Source organism: Hippocampus zosterae, chromosome 11, assembly GCF_025434085.1.
Source record: "Hippocampus zosterae strain Florida chromosome 11, ASM2543408v3, whole genome shotgun sequence".
Lineage (NCBI taxonomy): Eukaryota > Metazoa > Chordata > Actinopteri > Syngnathiformes > Syngnathidae > Hippocampus > Hippocampus zosterae.
This window is the reverse complement of record NC_067461.1, coordinates 3218188-3232130: the sequence shown is the minus strand read 5'-3', so window position 1 is coordinate 3232130 and position 13943 is coordinate 3218188. Positions and strand designations below refer to the sequence as shown.

Sequence of the window (13943 nt, the reverse complement as noted above, 5' to 3'; positions counted from 1 at the left end):
GCCCGTCCGGCATGCACGCCATACACGCGAAGCCCCAAAACACAAGAATGGATTTATTCATAAGTCATCTTTTACTCTCCCTCCGCAAGGCTTTCGCTGCCGTCACGGGGCATAAACGCTTAATTGTCTACCGCGCCGTGATCGATATGAAAATACGCCACCTGGAAGTGCGCAAGGGTGATGACGCAGATTTTGACGGGCGCCGGGAGACGGGGACGCTAATCGACCCCGCAGACTCGGAAGCAAAGAACTGATTTTTTTTTTGCATGAAGCGATGTACAATCTATCCAAAGATGTGCTCGTGACCTCCAGGCGCCAAACGAACCCTTTTATTTTATTTTTTTTTCCGATTTAAACGACAGAAGTTAAAATCATGGGCAGAAGTCATCGCTATCTCACACCGAAAGAATACGCAAAGTTGCAGGCATGTTCATCCCGGTGAGTAGTTTGCTCGCTCAAGGGCCCCAGAATCAATTCGAGTTTGCCTCCTGAGCCAATTTCGCTTCGCCAGATGAAATTTCTTTGGCATGTTTATCCTGATTTAACTCTCAAAAAGAAAAAAAAAATAAGTCTCAAGAACCCATGCTGGAAAAGACTGCATTTTCTTTGAGGCAGCCATTTTGAATCATTTTTGGGCATTTCCACAGATCTTTCAAAAACAAACTTGACATATTTTGTCTGATTGCTTCGAAAATTGGACCCAGATGAGCAAATGAAAATTTTTTATCATTCCGTGTGGGTGGAGCATCTTCAGAATGCTACTGGTTGTTTTGTTAGAGCAAGAGCCCTATTTATTTGTATTTTCTTTTCCTAACACTGCCGCAAGCGATACCGTTGAGCGGTATCTACGATACTGGACGGTGCCACTCGCAAATTTGTCAACAGACAAAATCTGTCAACAATTTTGATTGACTAATGCAAGACAAATAAATGAGTGGACTAAAAATTTATTTGGCGGGGGGGGGGGGGGGGGGGAGGACATAGCCAGGTGTTATATTGCAAATTTTTTTGTTTGTTTTGTTGTCACGACAGAAGAATTTCCCCCAACTAAAACACCAAAGTCAAGGCAGCTTGATTCTTATGACCATTTAGTTTGGTTGCAGTTGCACGCAAGATTAAAAAAAAATAATAATATTTTTAAAAAGGCTCGGTCCTGACCACTAAAATATCGAAAAATTCATCCCGTGATGATGTGTGTTTCACCAGTAGACATTCCAAACAAAGAGACGGCTTCTTTTAAAAACCTTTGTTAGAAACTTTATCCTTACAACAGAGGTCCTTCAAAAACTGTCCGATAAACACCTCGTTGGAACAATATCGATCAGACGATGACGTCACTTTCCTTCCCCTTTCCCTCGACAGGTGTCCAACCTCTACCTGTACGACAGCGTTCTGATGCTGGCCAACGCCTTCTACAGGAAGTTGGAGGACAGGAAGTGGCACAGCATGGCCAGCCTCAACTGCATGAGGAAGTCCACCAAGCCCTGGAATGGAGGATGGTCCATGCTGGACACCATCCAAAAGGTCAGCAATATATTTGTATTTATATACCTGTATATATATTTTTTTTAATTCAAATAGTTAAGTGGGGGGGCGGCCCGGTAGTCCAGTGGTTAGCACGACGGCTTCACAGTGCAGAGGTACCGGGTTCGATTCCAGCTCCGGCCTCCCTGTGTGGAGTTTGCATGTTCTCCCCGGGCCTGCGTGGGTTTTCTCCGGGTGCTCCGGTTTCCTCCCACATTCCAAAAACATGCATGGCAGGCTGATTGGATGCTCTAAATTGTCCCTAGGTGTGAGTGTGAGTGCGAATGGTTGTTCGTCTCTGTGTGCCCTGCGATTGGCTGGCAACCGATTCAGGGTGTCCCCCGCCGACTGCCCGAAGACAGCTGGGATAGGCTCCAGCACCCCCCGCGACCCTAGTGAGGGTCAAGCGGCTCGTAAGATGAATGAATGAATGAATAAACACGAGCATCTATATTACAATTGTCAGCCCCGGTAGTCGAGTGGTTAGCACGTTGACTTCACAGTGCAGAGGTACCGGGTTCGATTCCAGCTCCGGCCTCCCTGTGTGGAGTTTGCATGTTCTCCCCGGGCCTGCATGGGTTTTCTCCGGGTGCTCCGGTTTCCTCCCACGTTCCGAAAACATGCGTGGCAGGCTGATTGAACACTCTAAATTGTCCCTAGGTGTGAGTGTGAGTGCGAATGGTTGTTCGTTTCTGTGTGCCCTACGATTGGCTGGCAACCGGGCCTGTGTGGGTTTTCTCCGGGTGCTCCGGTTTCCTCCCACATTCCAAAAACATGCATGGCAGGCTGATTGAACACTCTAAATTGTCCCTAGGTGTGAGTGTGAGTGCGAATGGTTGTTCGTTTCTGTGTGCCCTGCGATTGGCTGGCAACCGATTCAGGGTGTCCCCCGCCTACTGCCCGAAGACAGCTGGGATAGGCTCAAGCACCCCCCGCGACCCTAATGAGGATCAAGCGGCTCGGAAGATGAATGAATGAATGAATGAATAGTTAAGTGGGCGAAACTAAATGTGCTTCTGAGGTTTTCCTGAAGAAAGGTTTCAAGTATCAGGAAAGGTTTTTATGTTGCCGGAGTCTTCTGAAGTAGTCTGTGGTTCTACAGGGACCGCTGCCACATACATACACACGCGCTCGCGCACTCAGTAGTGAAATAAGTCATTTCATCTCGTTGAATCTTGATAATGGAATTTGTGACGGTTGTAGACAATCGCGCCGGTTTCATCTTCCAGACTGACATGAGATGACCAGACTGGGCATGAAGGAAAAACAAAATACTGCCGTGCTGTGATTCTCTGTTCTGATTGTTTAACTACTTCCGAAAAACTCCCCTCAAGAGGACACTTCTTGAAGGCCTACATCCCCTAAAAGTTGAGAATACACCTTTTAACTTACCTGCAAAGTGTCCCTTTAAGAGCACTCTTCAACAAACGGACACTCAAGTGTATCTCTCGAAGAGCACTTGAAACACCGCCGTACGCCAAGTGCTGGATATGGAGCAAAAAAGAAATTCATTCAACAACAAACCATGAAACAGGAGAAACCACAAAAACAGTCAAAGTAAATCTCTAATCTCATGCTGAATCAAAAGTCAAAGAATCAAAGCTGACTTTTAAATCGAGTTTTGAAGATGGGCAGTGAGGGGGGGGGGGGGGGTGGTTGCCGAACGTCCATTCCAAAGAGAGGGACCAGCAACGGAAAAGGCTCCATCCCCTCTGAGCCTCCGCTTAGCTCTCGGTAGCTCCAATAGCGTCTGGTCCGTAGACCCCAGGCAGGGGAGGTGGGGGCCAGGCCATTTCAAGATTTGAAAACAAATCATAGAACCCTCAAATCTCAAATGAGCTAGTGAAAGGGATGCCAGAATAGCAGTGACGTGCTCCCTCTTACGAGCACCAGTCAAGAGGCGAGCAGCAGCATTTTGGACCAACTGGAGACGCTTCATGGAGGACAGGGTGACTTTAAAGTAAAACACATGACGGTAATCCAGCCGAAATGTGACAAAAGGCATGAATGACTGTTTCAAAGTGTTCTTGACAGAGGAGAGGCTGGACTTTAGCTAGCTAGCTAGCTGCCTAAGACCAAAGAATTCGACATCAGTATGATCACATTTCATACGTCATGTCATTTCATTCAACTCTGTTGGAAAACATGAAACGGCAAAGAGGTTTATGGCCGCAGGCGGTTTTCTTTGGACACTGGAAATGAAATAAAGCATTAGCGTGGTTCACTTTGTTCTGACATCTCCCATTTTGCCCCCACCCCCCCCCCCCACCCTGCCCCCGCGGCCTACAGGGGCGCATCAGCGGCCTGACGGGACTGATGGACTTCCGGGCGGAGGGCTCCAATTCCCACGTGCAATTTGAAATTCTGGGAAGCAGCTACAGCGAGACCTTTGGGAAGGATGTGAAACGGGTGAGTGTTGAGCGCGCCTTTCATCCGTCTTGTCCTGCGCTGACGTCGGGAATATCCGGAGGGCTTCCACTGCGGTCGCACTTTCACGCAAACGTAGCCGCAGTGGCAACAAGTCATTTATGCGTCGCGGTGTGTTTGTGTCTGACAGATGGAGTCGGCGAGTCAGAATCTCGTATTGAATATAATATGATAGCCGTTGACATTTGTGAAGTGAGCTCAAACGACATTCGCGGACGTGACATTGTTGATTATTAAAAACTAGCTGGTTCGCCGCCCGGATCAGCTAGTTCCTGCGGAAGGCTGGTAAGGTGGGTCTTCGGCCCACAAAAGTGTTGTTGCTTGGTTCAACTTTTTGTTCATCTTCATTGCTTATCGCGAAAATAAAGAGATGTTTAGCTCTACTAAATAACTAACAATTTCATTGCAATGCTTGTGGGTAGACAACATTTTTTCGCTAAGATGCCCGCGCGATCGTAGTGAGCCACTGCCTGAGCGGCGCAGTGGCGGCCCGGTGAAGTAGGTACGTTTTGAAAAGGGACAGACGGAAGGACAGACCGCGTGCGGGACGACGCGCAATATATATTTAGATTAGTCCGAACGTGGCTCCCAAAAAAAATGACGTCGATCATCCAAATCGTTCCACACGCGGTTTAATCGTGCTACTTAACGTTTAGGTCGGTCCTCGTTTCGCATTCGAAAAAAAAATATATAAAAATTCCACAATAAACAAAAATGTAAGAGGTAAATATATATCGGTTATTTCCCGACCGATTTGGAGAAGCTGAACCGTTCTCTGTGATGTGGTACGGCAACGCTGCAATAATGTGCCACGGCGCGGCGGTTGGTTAGCGACACAGACTTGTCTCATTCGAACGGCGAGTGTCTGCTCTGTTTGATGGAGAGAACAGAGAGAATCTTGTCCTAAAACATACAAAATATTTTTTTTAAGTCACTTGTGTCCTATAAGCAAATCACAAGTTATTCTGCCGCCATTGAGTGTTTAGGCAAGCCAGCACGGGGGCAGAGTGGCATTTTCACAGCACCCGTTTTGGACCCATTGTTATAGTAACATCAATTGAAAAGAATTTTTTTTGGGGGGGGGGGGTTCCTCCCCCTTTACATGTACAGTACCCGTGAGATTTTTGCATTAGCGGGTCTTTATTTTTCCATTTTTCCTCTGCAGCATATGTCAGAGATAACGACGTATGTCGCCGCAGGGTTGCCCCTTTTTTTTTTTTCGTCCTTATTGCGCAAAGGCCGAGCATCGTTTGCATTTCCGTTATGCGGCTCTATTTTAAAAACAGATATGGATTTGCACTCCGCTGTGCTTCTTTGTGGGTGAACAGCAGGCAGTGCTGAGCCGCGAATGAAAACACCTCCTTTATTTTATTTTTCATTCATTCATTCATTCATCTTCCGAGCCGCTTGATCCTCACTAGGGTCGCGGGGGGTGCTGGAGCCTATCCCAGCTGTCTCCGGGCAGTAGGCGGGGGACACCCTGAATCGGTTGCCAGCCAATCGCAGGGCACACAGAAACGAACAACCACTCACACTCACACCTAGGGACAATTTGGAGTGTTCAATCAGCCTGCCACGCATGTTTTTTGGAATGTGGGAGGAAAACGGAGCACCCGGAGAAAACCCACGCAGGCCCGGGGAGAACATGCAAACTCCACACAGGGAGGCCGGAGCTGGAATCGAACCCGGTACCTCTGCACTGTGAAGCCGACGTGCTAACCACTGGACTACCGGGCCGGCTTTATTTTATTTTATTTTTATTTTTTTTAATATATTCTCTCCATGTGACCTCTTACCGTGCGAATGAAACAATTGCTCATTTTCCGACACCTCGCCGCTAACCTCTGCGGTATCGCACCTTTTGGCGCCTCTCGACGGCTTAATTTTTCACGGAGCGGCGGCCGCCCGGTACCGTAAAGTGGAATGACACGCACGGTTGTGGCTCATTAGGCGTCAGAAAGGAGTTACGTTCGTGATACGCGTCCTCCGAGGTCACAATGGATGACGGGAAAGCCGAAAGCCTCGTTTGACAACCTTGCGCGAAGTAAGAAAAACGCCTGCATGATCCTTTGGTCCAGGTTTTTCTTGTTTCCGAGTTCTTAGACGACCTTTTATTTTATTTTTTTCCCATCACGGACCGATTTAGGAAAACATTCAACATTTGAACCCCGTTCAAATTTTGTTCACGTTTTCGGGTTACCCTAAAATGAGAACAAACCCGAATCTGAGAGGCAAGGAAAAAAAAAAAAAGTTTGTTATTAAGGTGCTTCTCTCATCTCTAATCGAGTTCCTAGACCTAATGAAGTGTTGAGAGATCATCGAATAAGTTGACTTGACAAACTCAGAGTGTGATTTGTTTGGGAACACCGCCGAGAGAGATTAAGCCTATCATCCGCGGGCTCTCGGTCGTAATTTGTTTGTCGCCGCCACTACCGACGTCCCAATTCCATCAAAGGGGGGGGGGCTTCCCGCCGAATGAAGAGGAATTGACTTTTAGTTCTTTTTTTTTTTTTTCCTCTTCATATTCTTCTTTTGTGTGCGTGTTGGTGGCTGACCAGAAGCCATAATGAAGATTTAATCACCACTCAGCCCGGAGCCGAAACCCCCGCGCCGATTCATCATAACGCCGCCATTACGGGGGTGGCGCAGAAGGAGACGCATCACACAGGGAACCAACGTCGGTCCATATTTCAAGTGGCACGTGTGTTGGGATCTCACATGTCCAGTGCCGAGACCCACAAACGGGCGGGCGCTAGTATCTCCAATTAGAGTGCCGAAAGAGACAGCGACGGTGTGCCGCGGGCGATTACTCGCCGCGTCCGTTCACGATTAGGGCGCTCATATAAATCTTCAGAAAGTCTCTCTTGCCGACGCTGCGACGAGCTGGCGAGTGTCATGGAGATGAGACACGCCATGACGCCCCCACCCCCCCCAGCGCCGCCGCCCCCTCGCCTCAGCTTTTCCTCCCTCTCCATCATCGTTTATCTGCATCCAGTTCATTTTCCTCCCGGCCTGATGGCTCTTAGATGAGGCGTCTCTCTGCTTAAGACACTCTAATGAAGACTGAAATACTATTTCCTGGATGGCCGCTGTGAATTTTTACGCCACCGGGCTCGCCGCTTTCTTCTACCCGCCGCAGAGTGATCGATGCCCGTTCTTGTTGTTTTGCTGGCCGCGCTTTTGCGCTTATTGATGTGTCAGCTCCCTTCTGAAAGCCGATATTGCCATTGAGTTCCCGTTGGCACCGGGCTCTCGGCTGGCCGAACGTCCGCTCGTCGAGATGTAATCGCTGATTTTAGCCGAGCATCTTTCATGCATCCGTCAGAATTGATTTCTCACGGTACGCGTTCGGGTAACTATGATGGTCGTCTGCGCCCAGCGCGGGACGTTCTGGCCAAACATGGCTTTTGCATAAAGCTCGCCCCAAATAAGCTCATTTTTTGGGAGTGACGGGATTACAAATGTGTTTGTGATGATACCTCAAAGGAGCGGCTGTCGTCTGCGACTTAGAGGTATCATACTTTAGAATCCATCCATCCATCCATCCATCCATCATCTACCGCTTATCCGGGGCCGGGTCGCGGGGGCAACAGCTTTAGTGAGATAGAGTCCGGGTGTGTCTGGGCCGCATCAAGTATTCCATAAAAAAAAAAAAACTAAAACGGTTTCACATATTCCCCCAAAAAAAAGAACAACTACGGTAAACTTCCCTCTCCCTAGCTACTTCGTCCAGCTCTCCCCGGGGGATCCCGAGTCCTTCCCAGGCAAGCTGGGTGACATATTCTCTCCAGCGTGTCCTGGGTCTTCCTTGGGGTCTCCTCCCGGTGGGACATGACCGGGGAGGCGCTCAGGAGGCATCCGAATCAGATGCCCAAGCCACCTCATCTGGCTCCTCTCGATATGGAGGAGAAGCGGCTCAACTCTGAGCCCCTCCCGGATGACCGAGCTTCTCACTTTGTCTCTAAGGGAGAGCCCGGACACCAAGCTAGCTCTTCTTTAGCGTGTCCTGGGTCTTCCTCTGGGTCTCCTCCCGGTGGGACATGCCCGGAACACCTCACCAGGGAGGCGTTCAGGAGGCATCCGAATCAGATGCCCAAGCCACCTCATCTGGCTCCTCTCGATATGGAGGAGAAGCGGCTCGACTCGGAGCCCCTCCCGGATGACCGAGCTTCTCACCTTATCTCTAAGGGAGAGCCCGGACACCAAGCTAGCTCTTGGGACATACTTTAGAATGTCGTGCAAAAAAAACCCGGAGCTTTTTCGGGTTATAAATCACATCGATTCTCAACAAATACTCTTCCAAATGCTAACTTCACACGATCTCGGAACAAAAACCGTGATGTGGTTTGAGATCGGACTCTTACGAGTCGATGCACGTCGTTTACATCCGGTAACAACTTTGCGCCACGTAGACATTGGCAACGTCATATTTTCAACAACAACAACAAAAAATTGTCCGCGGTATGTTAACTCGCCAGCACAAATGTGGATGTGTTTGGATCTTCGTATGCAACAAACACCACGACGGGTTTAAAAAGGAGTCAATGTGCCTCGGGTTCGACCCGCCAAGATGTTTCCTTGGCGACCTCGGGTCCGCTCGCCAGGTCCTCTTGTCGGCGTCTGCTCAATCAGAGCGATAATTGTGTCGCGGCTGCCAGCGCTGGCCCAAGTGCCGCTAACTGGAGCCCAAAACGAGGCCCGGCGGACCCCCTCGCCGTCATCTCGCCAAGTTGGTTGGCCATGTTGGCTTCCGCCAGTGTATAAGCGTGCTTATTTTTTGATTGTTTTGGGCTTGACTCGTGTCCCCGGAGAGGTGGACAGACTTTTTCTTTGATCGCCAAAGAGAATGCGGAGTCAAGTCGGAGCCCGTTAGTGTTGCGATTGTTGTCTTTTGGGTGAGCGTTAGCTTATGGAGCTAACTTTGGCCTCAATCATGGGGGACATGAAAACAAATGACACTCCAAATGTGAAGTGTTCAATGAACCACGTTTAGGGGAGCGGGGGGGGGGGGGGGGGGGGGGGGAGAAAAGCTTTCCATTGTTTGTAAAATCACTTGCTTGGAACTCAGCCTAGGACATATTTTTGAGAGCTAACATTAAAAACTCAATCTGATGAATACAGTTGACATTTCAAAATTCGATTTCACGTCGTCCATTTTTCCATTTGACAATTTAGCTTAACGTCAACTTCATGAGACCAACCAGATTTTTCTCACAAAATAGTGAAACGGCTTTCGTTGCGACCAACCTTGGGAAGCTAACCGCTGCCGCGACCTAGCTTGTGTACAAAATATACGACTCCGTATTCCCCTCCGTTGCTTAGCGTTGTTGCTAATCGACTCGTAAGTCGTCGGACTTCCGGAGGCGCGGCGCCGTCTTGAGCTCGTGCTCGTAAACATGTCTGGTCACCGGAAGCGAAAATTTGGTCAATTTGATCGATTTCGACAATCACGCGTACTGGCAACAAAATCACGGCAGAGTTCGAGGCTAACATAAGATGATCGTCAACGGTTTCGAGGCGCGCCACATCTTGACACTTCATTTGCTGTGACTGAATGTTTTTTTTCACACTGTCTACACATATTTTGGAATTGACATGATTGAACTGTATGACATGTTCATGTTTTTACATCGCTAAATGTTCATACTCTATTTTACATCGTAGCTGGCGGCCATTTTGTTGGAAAGGGTGACAACGAACTACCGTGAGAAACGAGGTTCGACAAATACTGCCAAGTGGCAAAATCCATTCGTTTTTAATCCTTCTCAGGCGTACGTATCACGTCGGGCATTTTGTTTCATGGTGACCCTCGCCGTGGACTGGCTCAGGTCACGACCGTGGCGGCTCACCTGTGACGTCGCGCAACCTGAGCCCTGAAGGCATCCGTGTTGTCATCAGATGATTAGCGGCAGCTGAACTTTTAATGCTGGCTCCGTCGTTTGAATTAAAATGTCTTTCTCGCACACCCACAGACCCGCAAGTTGCTGACTTCACATGCGTCATCGATCTGAACGCCGATGCAGTGTTCTTTCATCTGCCGATGTGACAAAATTTAAAAAAAAAAAAAGTGAAAATGGAGATAAGCCAGATCATCTCCGGTTGAGCTGTTCCCCTTTTTTGTCACAGCAGATTAATGATAGTCGTCACTCCGTGTCATGTCACCCCCGCCTTTAAATATTTTCAACCCGTCTGCTTTGACTCATCATCGCGCGCTATGGAGTTATAACTTGAGTCGGATCCCAACCGCTCATGTGTGAGCCTATCGGGTGGGTGGGGGGGGGGGGGGGGAGTAGAGATAAGACCGGATTCGTTTGAATGGTCAGCTTATATTGCCCGGTGCGTCTGGCAATGAGCGATAGCTTCGTTCCAGCTTCTTCTCTTCACGGAGGGGTGGGGGTGGGGGTGGGGGGGGGGGGGGGGGTTGAAAGTAGTCTTCAAAGCTCCCAGTTCAAGTTCAGGAGGAAAACTGTACAAATAGAAAATAGGCACGTGTCACATTCATAAAGTGTGTATGGCCGCGCGCCACAAATAGGCTTGGCTGAAAAAAAAAAATTAAGGACTTGAAGGAGAATTGAGGACTTTATACCTCAAAAGAGGCCACAGGTTTTTTTTATATTAAAGCTGCTATCACATTTTCTTGTCAATAAAAAGACAAATTTTTAAAATAATATCGATAGTTACAGAATAAAGATCGGAGCCACTTCCAGATCTGACATAAACGGCATCGAAATAGTCGCCACTAAGTGGCTCGATGACAACCGTCATCGGCCGTCTCCCATCGTGTAATTGAAGCACTTGTGACGTCTCAAAACAATATGAACAAAAAAAAGAACGACCATTGGCATTTGCGCAGCCTCATTAAAGATTGAGCTCGGTCGCCATTAGCCAAATAGCCGCCATTAGCGTGCGCTAACGGCGCAGAATTTCAATATGTCAATCGCGTTCGTCCCTTTGTGCTGACATGACTTTTTGATTCTACGGAGCGCCGTTTTTCATACAAAAAAGATCAATTCGGAGCGAACTCGCCAGGCGAAAGCCGGACGGACGCCTTATTGTTGCTTTGCTTTCATGTCCGATGAAAGCATCGTTTACGGTCAGCAGTACGCCTCCACGTGTCAGCATCTTGACCAAAAAAAAAAAAAAAAGCCTGTTTTCTGCATCCGAAAATTTGCGGGGGAGTCAGCAGAGGAAATCTCATTAAAAGTGAGACTCGGTGCATAGTTGACATCATATGAAAACTTGCTTCGAGGTGTTTTCGTCAAATTCGCCCCAAGGATCAAGAATTTTTGCACACTTTGCTCAGGATTTGTTTTGCTGTAAACGCGCATTTAAAAAAAAAAAACTTTAAAACATTTTTTTGTCGATTCTTTGTTTTTTTTTTACATGATCCACAACTCTCTTTTATTGCGCAATAATCTAATTCTAACATGTAGCCGTTGCATATTTTGATGCCCTATGAAGCTTCATGAAACATTTATGTCTGAATTTTGCGGTTCTTGGAACGGATTAGGGGCGGCCCGGTAGTCCAGTGGTTAGCACGTCGGCTTCACAGTGCAGAGGTACCGGGTTCGATTCCAGCTGCGGCCTCCCTGTGTGGAGTTTGCATGTTCTCCCCGGACCTGCGTGGGTTTTCTACGGGTGCTCCGGTTTCCTCCCACATTCCAAAAACACGCGTGGCAGGCTGATTGAACACTCTAAATTGTCCCTCGGTGTGAGTGTGAGTGCGAATGGTTGTTCGTTTCTGTGTGCCCTGCGATTGGCTGGCAACCGATTCAGGGTGTCCCCTGCCTACTGCCCGGAGACAGCTGGGATAGGCTCAAGCACCCCCCGCGACCCTAGTGAGGTACGGAAGATGAATGAATGAATGGAACGGATTAGGGCATTTACATGGAAAACACGTCTCTACTTACAACATTTTCTAGTTAAGACATTTCTTCCAGAACCAATTAATTTCATAAGTAGACGTCTCATCTCAGTTTAGCCCTGACTCGAAATTTAGGTTTGTATCATTCAACGCAAAGCCGCTACGTTTAGCTAGCAACTGCGACTAGCTCTGTAGCGACGTACGTTTTGCCGTTTCGACTGAAGGGACCTCATTGGTTCTGCCCGCCACCGTACGCCACGGGCGTCGTTTCGTGTTCTGTCAACTCGAATGGCAAGGACACCCGCAAAGCGACGCGCCGCACGCACGCGCCCCCCCGGAAGGCCGCTCGACCAGCTGCGAGCGCCGATTAACAATTTAAGCGGCATCTCCTTGGCAAGTGCAGACAGAGCTCACAAAGTTGACGAAGTGGAAAGCGAACACATTTTCAACTAACTTCTACAACGCCTTTTCTTATTTAATTTTTTTTTCTTGCCGCTACGCTAACCTGTTTTGTTTCCTCTTTTATGTCTGATCACCGAGCGCGCAGCAGATTGCCTCCAAAACACGGCCGCATTGTTTTGCCCGGAGAGTCTTAACGGCATGCTAATGGCGGACACTTGTCGCCCCGGCAACCAGATGTCTCGTGAGATAGCCCTGTTCTTTTTTTCCCGATGAGCTGAATCAGAAATTGTTAGCCGGCTTATTTCATATCTTTCGTTTCATGTCTTTTGTTCTTCTTGAAATCGATTCAGCGAGACAATTGCGTGCGCTCGGGCGCTTTGCGTGTGTTTGTGTGAACAACCGCAGAGGCACAGGCAGATGCACCCGATTTGTTAAATTAAAGATTCTCATTCTCAGAGTAAATCAAATATGTTCTTGGTAGCGTTCCGGTGGATGCGATGGCCCCGCCTCATTTGATGTCGGTCTCCTTAACGCCGTCTCTGTCCATCTTCCAGTTGGCATCGTGGGACTCCACCCGGGGTCTGAACGGAAGCTTAAAGGAGAGCCGCATCGAGAGCGGGATGCAAGGGGTGACGCTCAAGATCGTCACGTTGCTGGTGAGTCGGATCTCACGCTCCGATTTGAGGTTGCGGCAAATGGCCCCAGGCCACAACATTAGGTACACCCGATCAGAAATCGTGCCACGACGACCACCGACCCGTGGCTCGCTTTTTGCTTTCAAATGGTCTCGGTTTTACACGGAGAACGGTGGTAGTGAGCTACTGGCGAGCGTGCCTGCCTCGCAGTCAGGTGCTTCTGGGTTTGATGCCTGGCTCAGACCTCATGCCCCATTCCAGAGACGTGATTCGTCGATTCAAAGCAGAGACTCCATAAAAATGAGCTGACTCGGGTGTGTTCAGTTTTTGGGCAGAACTTACCTTCGTGCCTGACAGATTTCCCTCTACAGGCTTTCTACGCCAGGGGAATAGCGAACAAAACAAAGAGCAAACCCGCCGGGAGCGTGCAGACGCCGTGACAAAGCTCGGCCACTCTGCCCCCCGCCGACACGCACCTATTCGGGGGGCCCCTCCAAAGCCTTCAAAGTCACTTTGCCCTCCGCCAACTTTCCTCCCTCCCGCTTACCGAGCTTCCTCTTCTTCTTCATGCATGGTTTCCCTCGCAGTGTATTTATTCACACCTAAGTTCAGCTCGGCACCGTCGACTTTCTCACGCCATAGGCCCCCCCCCCCCCCCCCCCGCCCGGCGAATCCGTCTCCTCCGCCTCTCGCTTTTTGGTCCACCTTTAATTCCTCTCTGACATTTCATAAAGACGAGCAACAGGCTGTGGCAAATTTCAAAAAAAATATTTTTTTTTAAATCCAATTTCCACTGTTGTGAAGCGCCGCCGTTGCCGCGGCAACGTGCGTGACAGGTCAACGGTAGCAGACGAGAGCGTTTTCTCAACTCGGGCTGCCTCGGAGGCTGTTCAAATTTCTTCTGATGACTGAACGAGTCCTCGTCGAGCGGTGCATCGAAATGAATGATTAAAGCAGCACTAATTAACTTTTTTTTTTTGGGGGGGGGGTGCGTTTTTCCTCACTTGGGTTTGCCGACAGTTGCAACATGCGATTGATTTTCAGGCCTTTCGGGTCAACGCAAATGAAAAGTGATGAGCACAAATTGCTTC

The 13943-nt window shown here is 48.8% G+C and overlaps 1 protein-coding gene across 2 annotated transcripts in view; it reads left to right on the top strand.

Moving 5' to 3' along the window:
• grid1a (glutamate receptor, ionotropic, delta 1a) overlaps positions 1 to 13943 on the top strand; it is a 218918-nt gene that overhangs the window by 187379 nt on the left and 17596 nt on the right. For both annotated transcript variants that reach the window (XM_052079707.1, XM_052079708.1), the window contains exons 7-9: positions 1363 to 1524; positions 3814 to 3933; positions 12772 to 12873. In XM_052079707.1, the coding sequence (XP_051935667.1) occupies positions 1363 to 1524; positions 3814 to 3933; positions 12772 to 12873 (384 nt within the window). The remainder of the gene's footprint in view (positions 1 to 1362; positions 1525 to 3813; positions 3934 to 12771; positions 12874 to 13943) is intronic.